General features: G+C 34.6%; 1 protein-coding gene and 1 long non-coding RNA gene across 2 annotated transcripts in view; both read right to left on the reverse strand.

Moving 5' to 3' along the window:
• Positions 1 to 321: 321 nt before the first annotated feature.
• On the reverse strand, positions 322 to 4,024 carry LOC130238896 (uncharacterized). The gene is made up of 2 exons (XR_008838655.1): positions 1,107 to 4,024; positions 322 to 906 (listed from the first exon to the last, which is right to left on the reverse strand). It is a non-coding gene; the product is annotated as an uncharacterized LOC130238896 (long non-coding RNA).
• A 93-nt stretch (positions 4,025 to 4,117) lies between these two features.
• myo1d (myosin 1D) overlaps positions 4,118 to 17,755 on the reverse strand; it is a 129,204-nt gene continuing 115,566 nt past the window's right edge. The window contains exon 23 of the mRNA XM_056469283.1: positions 4,118 to 4,981. Within this exon, the coding sequence (XP_056325258.1) occupies positions 4,825 to 4,981 (157 nt within the window). The 3' untranslated portion in view covers positions 4,118 to 4,824. The remainder of the gene's footprint in view (positions 4,982 to 17,755) is intronic.

Consider the following 17,755-nt stretch of genomic DNA (forward strand, 5'->3'; position numbering starts at 1 on the left):
GAAAAACAGTCAAATTTTTTTTTTCTTATAGGTCTATCAATACGTGCAGCAGAGGTTGTTAATCTTGATGGCTTTGTTATGGATACAGCTTATGATTTTACATATTCTGTATTTTATTACATAATATTAATATTTTAAGACAGGTTTCCACCTTAATCTAAAATACCCATTTATGAGATTAAACTGTCACTGGCTATGCTTTGGCCACACCCACTCGAGAAAAGATTGACAGGTGGAACAACCTCACCAACTTCCCAGCGGCAAACAGATGCTCACCCTGAATTGATGGCAGATCAATAAAATAATGACAATATATCAGTGTGATGGAGCAAGAGCCTCGGAGCAGACACTTCAAGGGCAGGTTTATTTTCAGCAGAAAATATCAGATACAGCGTTTACTTGATTAACAAAACCGACTATCATAAATCAGTAATACGGATTCTACACAATACATTGATTTGAAAGTCTTGTTGTTTGGTTTCTAATTTCGGACAATGCAGATTAATTATCGCATTAATATATACGTAAACAAGAAAACACAGTATAAGCCGGATTCCCTTTTCGATTTGGTCCACATTTTTAACAAATTTTAACATCACTTTAATATATATATATATATTAATTAAATAAGAGAAGTGTAAAAGTAGGCACATGGTTTGATCGGATCTGACTACATCTTCAATATCAACCAAGTTATAATTACAACAACATAACAGATGTTTATCTGGGAGCTGAAAGTATTCGGCACTTAAATCCAATCACCACAAGAAAGAAAGAATTAATTATATATTACATAACAACCCTAACAATATCTGCCAGAATGAAACTAGCTTCTCAATCTATGATATGCAACTGAACAATCACATAACTCCTATTATCAGCGCACACATTTTCAATATATTCCACCTAAGACAGGGGTGTCCAAACTCGGTCCTGGAGGGCCGGTGTCCTGCAGATTTTAGCTCCAACTTGCCAACACACCTGCACGGATGTTTCTGGAAAGACTAGTAAGTGCTTGATTAGCTAGCCCAGGTGTGTCTAATTGGGGTTGGAACTAAACTTTGCAGGACACCGGCCCTCCAGGACCGAGCTTGGACATGCCTGACCTAAGAGATAATAGCGTTCGATAGATGAAATGTAGACTTTTAGTGTTCGGATTTTGCTTTTAACAACTAAGAGAGAAAAAAAAGGGCAGAGTGTCTGATTTTATCCATCTAGTCTACTTTGTTCTTGCTTTTACTGACATACTTTACCAAATCGAGGCTAATAGAAAGCAGGGACTGAAGAAGTGGATGAGGGAGAAAGACATAAATATTGTTTTCGATGCAAAAACGCATCTAAAGCGAAATGATTCAAACATTATTGACTGAGCTTCATTTCAGATCACTTATAGAGCTCAAAGTATGACAGCGACGGATCAGTATTCGTGGCTTAAAGCTTGTATCGAATCCACGCACACAAACACACTGGAAGAAGCTTATTTTTGGCCACAAACAATGATTCTAATTAACTGATAAACAATATCTTTCGAAATGCAAACCACGAACAAAAGAAAACAATTATAGGAAAACAGATTTATGCAAACATTTGCTTTGAAAGGAAGATCAACAGTCAGTTTTCGGCTTGGCACTTTTTTTTCCATTAGTTGCGAAAGCTTCAAACTGGGTCAGACATCTTGGGAGTTTCCACTCAGAACTCTGTTGATTTTGTTCTATGAATCAATACTGTTCTATGTCTCTCTCTCTTCTTTGAACACATTTACTCAAACAGATGTGCAAAGCTGGTAATATTAACATCCTCTGTTTGCTGTGTTAATACAACTAGCTGACAGAGGTAAAATAAACCCTGATCTGGTTGCTTCTTCTTCAACAAAATAGGCTCTATTTATCAAACTTTTTGTTTGTTTTGTTTTTTGGTGGTACATTTTTGGCTGAAGTAAAAATGGCGACTACTTTGGATTCACTCTTTGTAAACATTGTTTAGGTACATTTACATAACATAGTTTCCAACTAAAAATGGAAAACTGTTTGTGTTTTGGCTGTTCCTTTATATGACAACAGCATTTTAGGTTTCTTTATCCAAAATCAAACAAAAAATGCTCAGGGATAGCTTAAAAACTGTGTCGGTGCTCTTTGGGTAAGGGATTCATCAGAATAAACAGCAAAAGTCCAAGGTACTCGAAATATGTGGAAAAAATATTAAAAACACAACCTTGATGAACACAGTTGTTTGCCAAAAAACGTAGGTGCAGTTTGAAGGCGTTTTAATATTTTTTGCTTATTTTTCGAAAGCATTGGACTGATTTTTGCTGTATAAAACTGTTATCCACTTTGATTAAGCACTTAATTTATGAAACAACAATCGCAGACGAACAGACTGTGTTTATATGTCAAAGACTGTATATGCGCACAGATGTGTAGTGTTTGTTTAGTGATCTGTTTTGCATGTTACAAAATTTGTAATTTTTGCCAATCCAAGTGTAGAAATACCCTTTTTTTTTACATTTACACTGTGATTTATGGGTGTTTTCCATTTATTTATGCTTCTGAATTGTATTACGGGACCTTAAAGGGATTGTTCACCCAAATTTTGTCATCATTTACTCAATCATCACTTGTCACACGTCTTTAGTAGTTTTGAAAACATATATAAACAAACATTTTGAAAACATACATAAACATAGTTATTGACCTCCCCAGGATTTGTATTTATATGGAATTATTAACTATGGAAGTTGTTTTATGTTTTAACATTTTTCAAAGTATCTTAATTTGTGTCTGACAGAAAAAGGAAACTCATAAAGCTATAGAACCACTTGAGCTTGAGTACATTTAAATTTGTGGGTTAACTATCACTTTAAAATCATAAATAAATGTAACACAATGTGAATCTCGAAATACAGGGTTTTGAATGGGTATTTTTGGATTCACTCTTTGTAAACATTGTTTGGGTACATTTACATAGCCTCATTTCCAACTAAAAATGCAAAACTGTTTGTGTTTTGGCTGTTCCTTTATATGACAACAGCATTTTAGGTTTATCCAAAATCAAACAAAAAATGCGCAGGGATAGCTTAAATAATGTGTCGGGGCTCTTTGGGTAAGGGATTCATCAGAATAAACCGCAAAAATTAGTTCAATGCACTCGAAAAATTTGGAAAAAAATAATGAAAACGCTACCCTAATGAAAACGCATAAGCACAGTTTTAAGAAATAGCCATGTCGATAAAGGCTTTTTAATATTTTGCACATTTTTCAAGTGCCTTGGACTGATTTTTGCTGTTTAAAACTGTTATCCACTTTGATTGAGCACTTAATTTATGAAACAACAATGGCAGACGACCGGGCTGTGTTTAAATGTCAAAGACTGTACAAGCGCACAGATGTGTAGTGTTTCTTTAGTGGTCTGTATTGCATGTTACAATATTTTTTTGTCATTTTTGCTGATCCAAGTGTAGAAATACCCCTTTTTTAACATTTACATTGTGATTTATGGGTGTTTTTATTTATGTCTCTGAATTGTATTAGGGGACCTTAAAGGGATAGTTCAACCAAAACTGAAAATTCTGTCATCATTAACTCAATTATCACTTGTCACAATTGAGCTTCTTTAGTAGTTTTGAAACGTTTTGAAAACATGTAATTATGGATTCCATAGTATTTGTATTTATATGAAAGTATTAACTACGGAACTATGGAAGCCAGTTGTTTTATGTTTTTAACATTTTTCAAAGTATCTTCTTTGTGTTTGACAGATAAAAGAGTCTCATAAAGATACAGAACCACTTGAGTTTGAGTACATTTAAATTTGTGGGTGAACTATCGCTTTAAAATCATAAATAAATGTAACACAATGTGAATCTTGAACTCTAGAGTTTTGAATGGGTATCATGTTGCTAACATTGTCATCTATAGAAGGAACATTTCCATTTTTAGTACATCATCATATAAATGTACCCTTAATGGCTTTATCATTACAAAAGTGGTTTATTTTAACTTTATTTCTAATTCTTTTATATATATATATATATATATATATATATATATATATATATATATATATATATATATATATATATATATATATATATATATATATATATATATATATATATATATATATATATGTATTTTGGAGGACTAAAGGGCATAAAAAAAATCTACTCCAAGGTCATGACATATGTGAATAAATGATAGTTATCATCCTACCTATGCTATATATATTGCGTATACAGTACATGATACAAACTATATCCAACTATTTGACAGTTTCTGTATATAATTATGCTATAAATGACCAGCTATACGCAGAAAAAGAGAAGTTTAAATTATGAGAGAGTTTAATGCTCCTCTCTGAGCAGTGAATGAGTTTACGGATATGATCAACACATCCAAAAAGCTCAAAAAAATAAAAAAAACATCTGAGCAGCAACCTCAGGACTGCTTCTGTTCTGATCTGTGCAATATATCAGGATGCAAGCAGAGCTATTCTTTATCCCACATGAAGCGGTGATCAAAAACCAATATATTCCCTTTGAAACTCAAGTTGGATACTTTCAAAACTCTGCGTATCCTGCTAATCATAAATATTACATTTATGATCACCCTTCATTTGGTTGTGATGTTTAATAAATAGAATCGAGTCTGGTAAATCTATCTTAATTCCACCTTGTCATGTTGTAAATAATCAAAGCTAAAGTTTGGAATTTAGGGACAAACTTCTCTAAATTAAAGGTTCCTCCTTGCCCTGTAATTAGGCAAGTTTGGTATGGCTTCATTTTGACTACCCAGCTGTAAATGTCCTGGAAAATGGGATCCCGGTCCCCTAGTTGCCTGGCACTGAGAGAATGTATCCTGATCGACTTTTGGTGAAGTCTGGCTGTGATTGGCTGATCTTGGTTTCCACGACCACAGTGCACTTCCTTCCATTCATACTGCAGTGAATGGGGCTCACAGTGTTCACCTGTAGCTTCCTCTTCTCACTAGAAACAGAGAGAGAGAGAGAGAAAGAAAAAAAAAAATCATTGAAATATTCCATATGTTGTTGTTTTGGTTCGCAGAGCTCTGTCTGTGTGCTTGTCGCATCTGGTTGGACGTTTCTGGGTGGATGGGCATTTTATGCCAGACTGTCTCGCTGAGGGGATCAATGAGGCTCTAGAGTAATTCACAGAAAAAGCTGTGGGTTTTTTTTTTTTTGAGAGAGAAAGGGGTAAATGGAAAAGTAAATGTGTATCACACACTCTGCAGTTTAAAGGCAATAGAACCGCTAAAAGCATCGTTATACAGAGCAAACCTTTTAGCTCCATAATTACATCCTCACATCACATTGGAAAGCTGTATATTGAAAATGTGAAGCCAATTTGAACATGAGATTGAATATTCTGAGTTCAGTAGTGGTAACTAGGAAATAAATTGATATTGAGAACAAAAATGATTAGGAATTTAAAGGAAATTATTTGTTAAGTTGATTTTTATGGATACAGAAACAAGCAATTTTCATGTATGTATATATTTACATGTAAAAAAAATATGTATTTACACATTCATCTTTTATACACATCTTTTATATCATGCATACACTTGAATTGATGCACTTTCATTTTATATCCATAAATTCTTAAGAATTTCAATAAAAAAGTCAAAATCTCACTTTCTGAAAAAAAAAAACTTTTATTTGAAATTTCAAGTAAATGTTATTAGACCTTTATAGAATACAATAAATATGATCTTTTTACTCAAACCCAAACCTAACAAATCCAGTAAATCACAGGTGTCAAACACACCTGATCAAACTAACTGAGTCCTTTAGGCTTGTTTGAAACCTGCAGGTAAGTGTGTTGAAGCAGGGTTGGAACTAAACTGTGCAGGGTTGTGGTCCTCTAGGATCTGAGTTTGACACCCCTGCAGTAAATCCAGGAAAACTGAGACCAATCAGTATTTTTCCCCTTCAATATTAAAAAAAGAAAAGAAAACTTTTTGAAATAATGTGTCACAATATATGCAAAGTTATTTACTAACCCTTTGGCTATAAAGACGCCTGCAAAGTAACTATGCACCTCATGCAACTTTGCTTTTACTATCTCTTTAACACTCTCACATGACAGATTCTTGAACAAACTGTTTTTGTAAAACATCATTGAATGTTCTGTCTTTGTGTTTATTACAGCAGAACGTCAACAGCTCAGTCATCTGCTATATTAGAAGTGTTATTCAGAAGAGTGACATTCACCAGGCGGCTTATGTAAGAAATCCTGCTGATGACAAAGTGCTGGTTTTACAGAGTTTACTGTACCAGACATACATTAGCAACCCAATGAACTCAATCATGTGTTGAAGCTTTTATCCCTTCATTCACAATCATTGTAAAAGGGCTGGAAAACCTTACAACTGCTAGTGTACATTGCCATCAATATGCCCTAAATATGAGTAGTGTATATACATACACACACACATACACTGAAGCCTCTTGAGTTTGTTTTTAGTCGAGAATGAAATCCTTGAAATCTTTTCCACCTGTTTGTGAAGATGTATGTACAGTAGATGATGTCAGGTTATAGTTTTGGAGACTTTCTGCACCTCAGAAAAGTTCAAGACTCAGCTACTGTCATTTCTGCAGCCGTGATTCTCTCTGATTTTTTTTGCCTACCGGAACTTTCCTCCTAACTGAAAGACACATGTTCTCATTAAGACCAATCCAAAACATTTCCAGCTGACTTGAAATTCTGAATTATTGCTCTGAATTATTGCATTTTCAGTGTTTTGTTGTTTTCTCACAGGTACTTCCCATTTTGTGAATTTAATCCCAGGACAATTACCAAGCCGAACTAGCAGCACTGAAAATGACTGTGTTGTCATCTAACATTGGCTGTGTCTGGTCTTGTCTGGGCCAAAAAAGCTGTACATGTACACACCAAACAGAAGACAGCCCAGTGAAGCGAGAATGTATGTAAGAGGATGCATCTTTTCATTTTCACTGGTGGCAGTACTCTGTATTGTCAGGTTTTGTTCTTGCGCTTTGATAGCTGAACAGCCAATCAGAGCACTCTCTTTAACTTATGGTTGATGTCAATTTTACATGCTGAATCATGCAAACTCCCTCTAACATGAGCCCAACTAGACATGTGTAACCCACTAAAATAAAACTAGCCTGACAGACACTCACCGAAGGTCCGACACTACCCAAAGGGCAACCATCTGTTTGTTCTGGCCTTTAGACTGTGTTTCCTTATTATTATAATCCTATGAAATGTTCATGGATCAACAATTTCATTATTCTACATCGTCAAGTGTACTAAAAGAAAGTAAAAAAGTAGGTACTGCAATCAAATTTAAACTTACTACTCAGCTGTTATAAAAGTATGTTCTATACAGTATGAATGTCAGTAGTATGAATGGAACTCAGACATACTACATCTGCCATTTTGTCACGATAATGTGACCTTCCCACGTGAGTTGCCTTGCTTCACTCCAATTCATGAATTCTCTTGCGGGGCATCATGGGTGCAGCGTGCATCGGATTCAAAATTTTGAATCTCGCCGGAAATAGATGTATTTGGCCAAATATTGTCTTTTACTAACACATCATACAATATTTTTTCAGCTTTCAGATTTAAAAAGATGTACCCTTATGACTGGTTTTGTGGCCCAAGGTCCCTTAAATATTGATAAAACCTTGCTGTGCTGTGCTTACAACAGTTTGTTCTCAATGTGAGCAGCATGTGGATTTTTGTTAGTATTTTGAGCAAAAGATCAAAAGGTTTAACAGAAGACTTTTTTTTTCACAGCGTTTTTTACTCATATTTACCAATGGTGCCAATATTAGTAGAGGTCACTGTACATGCTATACAATTTCTCAAGCTTCCTGTTGAGGCGGGACTGAAAGGTTAGTCAATGAATGGCTTAAAGTGTACTTGAGTTTTGATTTTCGCAGCAGGGAAGGGCAGGAAGACTGCAGATTTGGCCATAGTGAGCATCTGTGTGTGATCTAGACTCTCTCTCACAGCGCTGGGAAGCAGACGGCTCTGCATGGCCCACTGGAAAATCAATAGTTTCCAGCTCTACTCTCCCCTGTGCCTGTGCCCTTCACGCCAACTGACGCACCACCTTTGAGGCCTGCACTGCTGCTGCCGCCCAGAATAGCTGGAGTATTAAGGCAAGAAAAGTGAATTCTCCGGAGATGCAGAGCTGACTGGTAAATACCACTCCAGTTGTCTAGTGGTAAACAGAATCATGGATAGGGCTGTATACGCTCTATATATGCTATGTATAGCTATTCTGTCATGCTTCTGTAAATAATGCATCTTTACAGTGATGTTTCTGGATTCTGTGAATAAGGAGACCACATTTACAAAAAATTCACTTGAAAATATTTGAGTATCATTGTATTACAAATTTGATTATATAAAAAATTAATGCATTTAAAAACGATTCCATAAGCACGCCCTATAGGAAAATATTTCACAAATGTTAGCTATATTTTAAAGATTTGCATTTAACCAGAATAAGATTCATAAATGCCTGCAGTTACGTGTATGGAATATACATTGAGTATTTACGGCATACAAGTTCTTCTAAAACGTTTGACTGGTTGTGAGTCTGTATATATATATATATATATATATATATATATATATATATATATATATATATATATATATATATATATATATATATATATATATATATATATATTTGTTTGTTTAAATGATTTATCTATGAAATATATTTGTAGTAATGTAATGTAATGTAATGTATTTTTTATTTAATGCCATGTCAGCAACCAAGGTTATTTTCATGGCAGGAACATTTCAATAATAAATATACAATTAAAAATCAACAAACCAATGAATACATAAATGAAATAAATCCTTAGTGTTAATACATGATAAAAATTCTAACCTGTTTCCTGGTGTCACTTTGTTAAAAATGTCCTTAAGAGAGTTCATTTCATTAAAAAGCCTTCTCGAATCATTAAAAGCAGGACAGTCCAGTAAAATGCATCTTACAGTAAGGGGAATTGTGCAGTTACAAACACTGAGTAGGGTCTTCACCTTTGAGCAAAAAACCATGGGTTATTCTTGTATGTCACATATTTGTAGCAAGTTTTTTTTAAATGATTATAATTTAATAATAATAATATAACTGCAATGTGTGAAATCTGGTATTCTAAACAAAAGCCTAGGAAATGTATAAAATCAAATGTCAAAGTATGAAATGATTGTTACAGTGCTTTATACATTGCCTAGGCATTCTATAGAATTGCCATTTTTCCCCCCATTGATGTTGGCGGTGGCACTTGAGTTGTTGTTTGATGATGGCAATTGAAGCATGTGAGTGTAAACGTTATTGTAAGATAGTGTATTGCTGATACGAGGTTCCACTATCACAGAAAATATTGTAATAAATACGTAATCTCAGTTCTTCTGTCATTGTTTTTCCAGTAAGAACATCCTATGCTTTATTTCGTACTCCTTCCACTTTAAAAATTGTAATGATAAATAAAAGCTTTTGTTGTGTTTTTCTGACACTTTGCTTTACTTGTCATTCTATATAATGCCTAGGAATTGTATTCACCTTATTCTCCGCGTACGAGCGGACGCAGCCATTTGAATCTTTTTGGCTTGAGACTTCCGGTCTCATTCACTTCCATTAATTTTTAGAGGTTAAAACAGCTTGTTATGCTGCTCGATGTTGCAAACTCATCTTTTCTTATTATATTATTCAACTTTTTATGTATAGTCATGCAAACACATGTTTGTAGAGCGAGTAGTTCTGCCGTTTATTATTTCTAGTCATTTCTCCCATAGGCAACTGAATCGTAAGTCCTAAAACAAAATCGCAAAAACGAGCGCACTTCAGCATTGTAGAATAAGGTCAATACAATGCCTAGGAAAAGTATGCAAAATCTTTACAAAAAACTGATTGTTCATACTTTGCCTAAAACCATCAGGCATTATACATTTCCTAGGCATTCTACACAATACCAGGATATCACACATTGCCAATAACATATGTAATAAGTTTAACTGTTGTTAGAATTTATTAATTACTAGTAATTAGTTAAAGTTATTAGTAATTAATGAAGTTGTGGTAACTAACCTTAACTTTTTTTTAATTTTGATTGCAATGCAATAATGTGTACTTTTGTAGAGCTGATTTGAAACTATAATTATTGTGCTATACAAATAAACTTGAATAGAATTGAATTAACATATAACAGTTAATTACTATTTTACTTTTATTCTTTTTATATTTTAATCTTCATACATAGTTTCTTTTTTGAATAATGTTAATTTTATTTTGAAGACAAAATAAAATTTTATTAAAATTAAAATTCAATTCAATTCAATTCAGTTCAGTTCAGTTCAGTTCAGTTCAGTTTAATTCAAATAAGGGGTGACGGGGTGGCACAGTGCGTAACGCTGTCGCCTCACTGCTAGAAGGTCGCTGGTTCGAGCCTCAGCTGGGTCAGTTGGCATTTCATGAGTTTGCATGTTCTCCCTGTGTTCGTGTGTGTTTGCTCCGGTTTCCCCCACAAGTCCAAAGACTTGCGCTATTGACCTTATTCTTCAATGCGGAAGTGTTTGCGATTGTTTTAGAACTTCCGATTTAGCTGCCTATGGGAGAAATTACTAGGAATAATAAACGTCAAAAAACGATCAAACTACTTACTCTACAAACAAGTGTTTGCATTACAATACAGACAAAATAGAATAATGTAATAAGAAAATATCAGCTTTCAACACCAAGCAGCCAAACGAGCTGTTTTTAACGTCTAAAAATGAATGGAAGTGAATGAGACCGGAAGTTTCAAGCCAAAATGATTCAAATGGCTGCACCCGCTCGTACGCGGAGAATAAGGTGAATAGGTAAATTGAATAAGCTAAATTGGCCGTGGTGTATGTGTGTGAATGAGTCTGTATGGATATTTCCCAGTGATGGGTTGCAGCTGAAAGGGCATGCGCAGCATAAAACACATGGTGGATAAGTTGGTGGTTCATTCCGCTGTGGCGACCTGATTAATAAATCCCATGGCATAAATATAAACCAATTATTAAATAAATAATTTCTAGAAGGTCAGCAGGCCGAAATGAGGATTTTCTTCATGTGAGTAAATCCCCAGTGACACCTCCTCTACAGCAGCAGAGGTTGAGAGGGGTCTTAAACACTCTCGTATGATCACTATCCTCCATCTGTATTCATCTGCAAGGCAATTTTTTTCCCAGCAGATTTAGTGGGTCGAGGAAAGAGAGAAAATGGGAGGAGAGAAGAACGAATGTGTGTCTGCAACACCGTCACACCCCACCTCCCAAAATAGCAGATATGCCCTTGGGCTGATCCGTCTTCACATCCTCAAAAAAAAAAAAAAAAAAAAAAAAAAAGTATAATGCTTGCTGTGCACTTGAGAGAAGAGAGGCAGAATCCCAGCATCCTTCACTTCATAGAGCCCCACCCCAATCATAACACACACACACACTGACTTCCTCAGGCTCCAAGCACATTTGTGAGGCTGCTATTATTAAACCTTGTCCTACAGGATACAGGGATTAGAAACGAGAGCACAGTTTATGATGCTAGAAATTAGAGAAGCGAGTCTTCACCTACCTCTTGTGAAATATTTGATTATAAAACGATTTATAGTACATATATTGCAAATTAATGTTTACTATAGTAATGGCCACTGTATAGTTTTTTGATGTTGCTATAAAATAAATGTCAAAAATGCAAACAGAGATCAACAGATCAATAGGAGAAAGTTAATCAACAGAAGCGTTTAAATAAGAAACAATACTAAATGTTTTTGTTGTTGTTCCTACTATTGATATCAATGCCTGCATTTTTACAACATTCTTCAGAATATGCTGTTTTGTGTTCAAAAAAAAAAAAAAAAAAATCATTAACATTTAGAACTACAAGAAAATAGTGAGGAAATGTTCATTTTTGGGTAAACTATCTTTTAATAACATCTAGCATAATAATATACAAGTAATATGTAAATAACATATAAGTAGGCCCACACGGAATCTGCACATGCAGAAATTTGCAGATTTCCGCAGATTCTTGACCCATCATTGAGTCTACGTATTTACTTGTGTAATTGTGAGTAAACTTATATTTATTTATTAAGTTCATGAATTTATTTCACTATTATTGTAATATAATAATATTAATATTAAAATGTTCATATAATGTATTTACAATACAGTTTGTAAAGTAATATTTTCTGTCTTTTAGTAGATATATTATATGAGAGACTTTAAGCGGATCTAATTGGATTTGCATTGTAAACATTAAATAAAAGTTACAAATTTGTTATATTTTATTTTTATATATTAAGTTTTAGTTATGATAATCTTAAAATCATTCTGCATAAATCCAAAGATTTTTTTTACAAAATTCTCAGTAGAAATAGCTAAAAATGTCAGCACATTCTGTCTGTCCCTACATATAAGTGATAACATAATATAAGTGTTATATACTGTATACGCACGTACCTAATATAATGATACAGATAATCTTTTTACCCCCTCTGCTTATGTTTGCTTAAAACAGGGGTGCCCATACTTTTTTGTATAAAGGGTTTAAAAACTAAATACCATTGATAGCTGTGGGCCTAAGATAAATATACCAAATTATTTTACATTAAAATCGGCATGGGTAATTTATTAATTAATTTCATAATCTTGAAAAGTAAATAGAAAGCATTACTTTAAATCATATTAACTAATGCTGTATAACTTTTTAAATGAGAACTTATTGCAATAAAAATTCAAACAATCACATTTATAACACAGTGGAGTTCAATGCTGAATTCACTAGTCAAGCAGAATCTACCTTTGCCTTGATTCGCTCACCAAAGTCTCTGCATTGCCCTCTCTCCGTCTTATGTACATTTTAACTAAATCTGGTTAATTTAACACATCATTTACAGTACATTGAAAGATGTAATTTCAGATAGCTGTTTGAAGTTTAACAATAAAACAAACAAATAAAAGCTTACATTACATTTGAAATGATGCAGAAGGCATGGTGGGCCAAATCAAAGATTACCATGGTCCAACTAGTTTGTGCATCTCTGGCTTTAAACATAACCATCTATGATTACATAAATTCATTTATCATGAGATAATTGTGTGTGTATCTGACTGTTCTAGTACAATATGCTGCTTTTTAATAGCACAATATGCTGCAAAAAAATAGAAAAATTTAAATATCTTGTGTCTTACTGGGTTTAATAGCTCTTTTAACATCAAGCACATCTAACACTTTATTTTCGAGTATACTGGATTGGAAAAGCCATACATAAGACTGATATAGTTTGTCATGTAAAATTTTAAATATATTAAATCAACAATTTATGCATTACAGTAAAAGTGTTTTGAGGTGAAAGTGTTAGGAACCTTGCAGAAGTCTTTATTAATTGATTATCTACTGCATTAAATTTCCTGCATTCATGGCTCGTTTCCACTGAGTGTTACAGTACGGTACGATACGATACGGTACGGTATGGTACGGTACGCTTTTATGGCCGAACCGAACCGTACCGTACCACTTTTTCAGCACCCTTTCGAAAGGGTACCAAACACGAGAAAGGGTACCAGAGAAACAGAGAAACGTCATTCGCTTACACAACAAGCCAGAATGAAAACAAAAGAGCCACCATGTTTAAAATACAGCTGAGAGATTACAGCTCAATACTTATAATAACAAGCCATGGTTGACCCGGGCTCAAACAAGCCTTGTCATTGTCTTGATGAACAGCCACAATGCCAAAAAGTCTGAAGCGCGAGCAGTTTCGCTTTCTTGCTTGCACCCACCGCGCGTCTATTTCTGAAATAACAAACTTCTTGAGCTGATGATAATAACGTGCGCTTGATTATTGACGTGCTTTTGAAACCCTGTCAGACACTGACAAATGCGAGAGTGACATGTGAAAAACAGAGAAGCCGGAAAAAAAGGAGCACATTATTTTTTCAGCAAACGTGAACAAACTGCCATGTTTAACTATTATCATCACCTTTTGGACTATTATTAACTCAGAATGATGGAATGACTCTCTAACAGAGGCTACATGTGCTGCTGAAGATTACAGACACAGATGAGAGGTTTGCACTGACTGTGGGCTATATTTCGTGTTGTTTTTGAACCTAAATAAGGACTAAATGTATGCTGTGTGCAGTTTTTCTGTAGTTGGTAATATTTATTGGCATTTAGTTCATCTTAAGGGTGTGAAATCTACCAAAGAGAGCATGGCATTCACTAAAGCACCAGCACTGATTATGATGGAAATATAATTATTCAGCTTCCTCAAATCTGCCTGTGCCGTAAAGCCCACCCTCTAAAACTGCTATTTATCAAATGGCAGCAGAAGCTTTAGCCTCTAGTATGCATCAGATCAGTGGTGGGGCTTCACTGCCTCTGCTCTTTTTCACAATTTTAAAGAGAGCTGTTAAGGAGGAGATTACAAAGTAGGTCATTTAGAAGCACTGGGAGAAAAGGCTTAGCACGAAGAAATATTGATCAAAGCTGGGGCTCTTCTCAGAGAACGGCAGACATGAATACCAAACAAGAGTGAGGAGGGCAAGGAGATAGAGGGATGAGCGAGTGAGTGAAAATGAGAAAGTAAAAGAGTAGAATGAGAGGAAACAATGGTGGGGAGGGAGAGAGAGAAAGAGGCCGAGCCTGCAGGGAAAAACACAGTAAAACTGTTTTGACAGGTAACCTAAAAATATGCTTCATAGAAACATCTACATTAACTAGTTTCATTTAGGTGAATAATACGTCTCTATTTTAAGAAACAAAAACATATAAACTGTATATCGTCGTCTTCATCTTCTACAACTACTACTACTACTAATAATAATAATAATAATATGTTTGACTTATGGCAGCATGGTGGCTCAGTGGTTAGCACTGTCGCCTCACAGCAAGAAGGTCGCTGGTTCATGGTTCAAGCCCCGGCTGGGCCAGTTGGTATTTCTGTGTGGAGTTTGCATGTTCTCCTCGTGTTCATATGGGTTTCCTCTGGGTCCTCCGGTTTCCCCTACAGTTTAAAGACATGCGCTATAGGTAAACAAAAATGGCTGTCGTGTATAAATGTGTGTGTGTGAGAAATAAAGTGTATGGGTGTTTCCCAGTACTGGGTTGCAGCTGGAAGGTAAAAAAAAAAACAGCTGCTGCGTAAAAAAAATGCTGGAATAGATGGCGGTTCATTCCACTGTGGCAACTCCATATGAATAAACGAATGACTTGTAATCTAAAGTTTATGTTGTGTTGTAAAAATCCATATTAACTGTTTAATTTAAAGTAAAAGTACCACAAAGTGTCACAAATTTACATGTAAATGAGTAAAAAATAACATTTTGTTTTTAAACAAAACAATTTTTTAAGATAAAACACTTTTTATAATGAACAAATATTAATTATTTCAGGATTTAAAGTTTATTGCCATACTGCATACTGCTACTAATAACAATTATACATATTAGAATTATTGCTTTTTATTAGTATTTATTACATTTCTGAATCAAAATCTATATTTAATTAATTCAGTAAATAAAATAAATGTACTGTAAAATATTTAAGCTTGCAAAATAAAACAAAACAAACACAAATCATTTTTGCTTGGTATTTAAATCCACTTTCAAATCAGGATTGTTTTCTGACATTTCAACTATAATTCATATTTTGAAAGGGTTCCATTTATAACAATAATAAACAACAGATATATAATAGACAGATATATATAATACAATATAAACAGATGTATAATTACAGCTAAGGGTCAACATTTTATTCAGTCTGGTGGTTTCGATAACACTTCTTTGCTTTGCGAATGCATCAAAGAGCTAATATAACTGAATCAGCTTGACTCTACAACTTGAAAGCTCAGATCAAATAGAAACAGGAATCAAAGCCAAAAGTAACCATGCTTTTATTGAATATCTGCATGACTTCAAGCTCAACAGAAACCTGCAGATCAGCTTGTTGACTAAAGACAGACACCGGTGTTCCCGTCAGGCTATCCGGATCTGAAATCACCGGCAGCAGGTGCTGATGTGCATCAGAAGTATTTAGGCAGTATATTTGCTGAAAGTGTGCAGATACACTTTCAGTCAAGGGTTCACCAGGATAAAACTTAACCACAGAAAACGTCTGCTGATGGTTTTAGCTTTAAAACACACAACTTTTACTGTATCATCCAGACTACTATGACCATTGTTCAACCCTCAAAAGTGAAATGATGGAAATGATGCAGACCCTATTTAAGTTTGAAGACTCTGGAATTGTGTTTCATGGTAATAGTATAGATTTTTACAAGACATGTTACTTACATATTTTGAATAGGGAAGCGTTACATTTATTATTGTTTTTTCAAAGAAGATAGCCCCACCTTCTAATAAAGTAGCCAATCATCAATCGCTATACACTAACGATTCTCCAGGGGAGGGGCTTGGCCCAGACATGTGTTTTTATGACAGTTTCTGCAACTTCATTGTTATAAATTCTCTGGGGTGAGAAAATGTGCTGGAAACTCATGCCTCACAGACATGAGAAATTTATCAACATAACCTTATGAAAAGAACACAAGGTACATTCTTTCCACTCTGACCTCATTATTTTAAATGAATTCCGGCCTCTGCCATTGAAATGCAAATCACACCTAAATCTGGCAGGAGATATGATTTAAGATATTAAATTACAAATATCGTTACATTGTTTGATTGACAGGATGGTGTTTTAACAATAAATTTATGAGAGAGTTATTACATTTTTATTAGTGATTCCAAATATGAAACTTTATTGTAAGCTCGTCAAATACTTTTGGAGAATATGATATATCCCCATTTAAAAAGATAAAACAGGGTTTGATTGGCTCATTTGGATCATTGCATATTCTCTGATTTGTCAAGTTTTGGTCATAAGATTACATTTGATTATTGGTGATGAACATCTCAGGTTTAAAGGACCATAAATACCTATGTTTTATTTAAAATGCCACAATGTCTTGTTTTTATAGTGAGTTTCCACAAATAAAGGTATACCCTTTACAGTTTTGAGTGATGTCATATTTGCAGTATATCTGTATGAATAAAAAAATGACAGAGTATTTAATATTATTTTGTTATAATGATCAAAGTCTGTCCTTGTGCTTTATATGTATTGCTAACTGGTCATTGTAGCCTCAGGTTATATAAATATTTATAGAAAAAGTTACAGTGTAAACAGTTACAGTGTGTAGCTAGTGCACTAGAGTAAACTTAGCCTTAGAATGAGTCAAAACCTCAATAGTGATGCAGGGTTCATTACTGCCCTAATCTTTTAAACATCTTCCAGACTTCCAGGCCAAGGGTGAGCAAAACCATTCACTGACTCCCAGACAATCTGCTCCTCAATGGTCAGAATACAAAGCGACAGATGCCCCATGAAAATCAGCACACTTTAAAAATACGCCACCCACTGTTATCTGCCCTGTTGGCTCTTGAGGAGACAATGTCACTTCCTGAACAAATCCCCATGGTAGCCGCAAAGTCAAAACGACATTTTTGGTGGGGGCAATACTTCAAAACATTCTGAGTCACTTTTCTGGTTGCTTCAAATCATATGAAGATAATCCTGACTGAGCAAAATTGACATGCTGATGTCGAGATGTAAAGGCCTAATAGGAGGAAATCAATACTGTTAATGCAGATTTCCCAGAGCGTGGCGGGTTGCAAGGACAGCCTTTCACTTTATTTGCAGCAAGAGGCCATTGC

Source organism: Danio aesculapii, chromosome 12 (genome assembly GCF_903798145.1).
Source record: "Danio aesculapii chromosome 12, fDanAes4.1, whole genome shotgun sequence".
In the NCBI taxonomy this organism is placed as follows: Eukaryota; Metazoa; Chordata; class Actinopteri; order Cypriniformes; family Danionidae; genus Danio; species Danio aesculapii.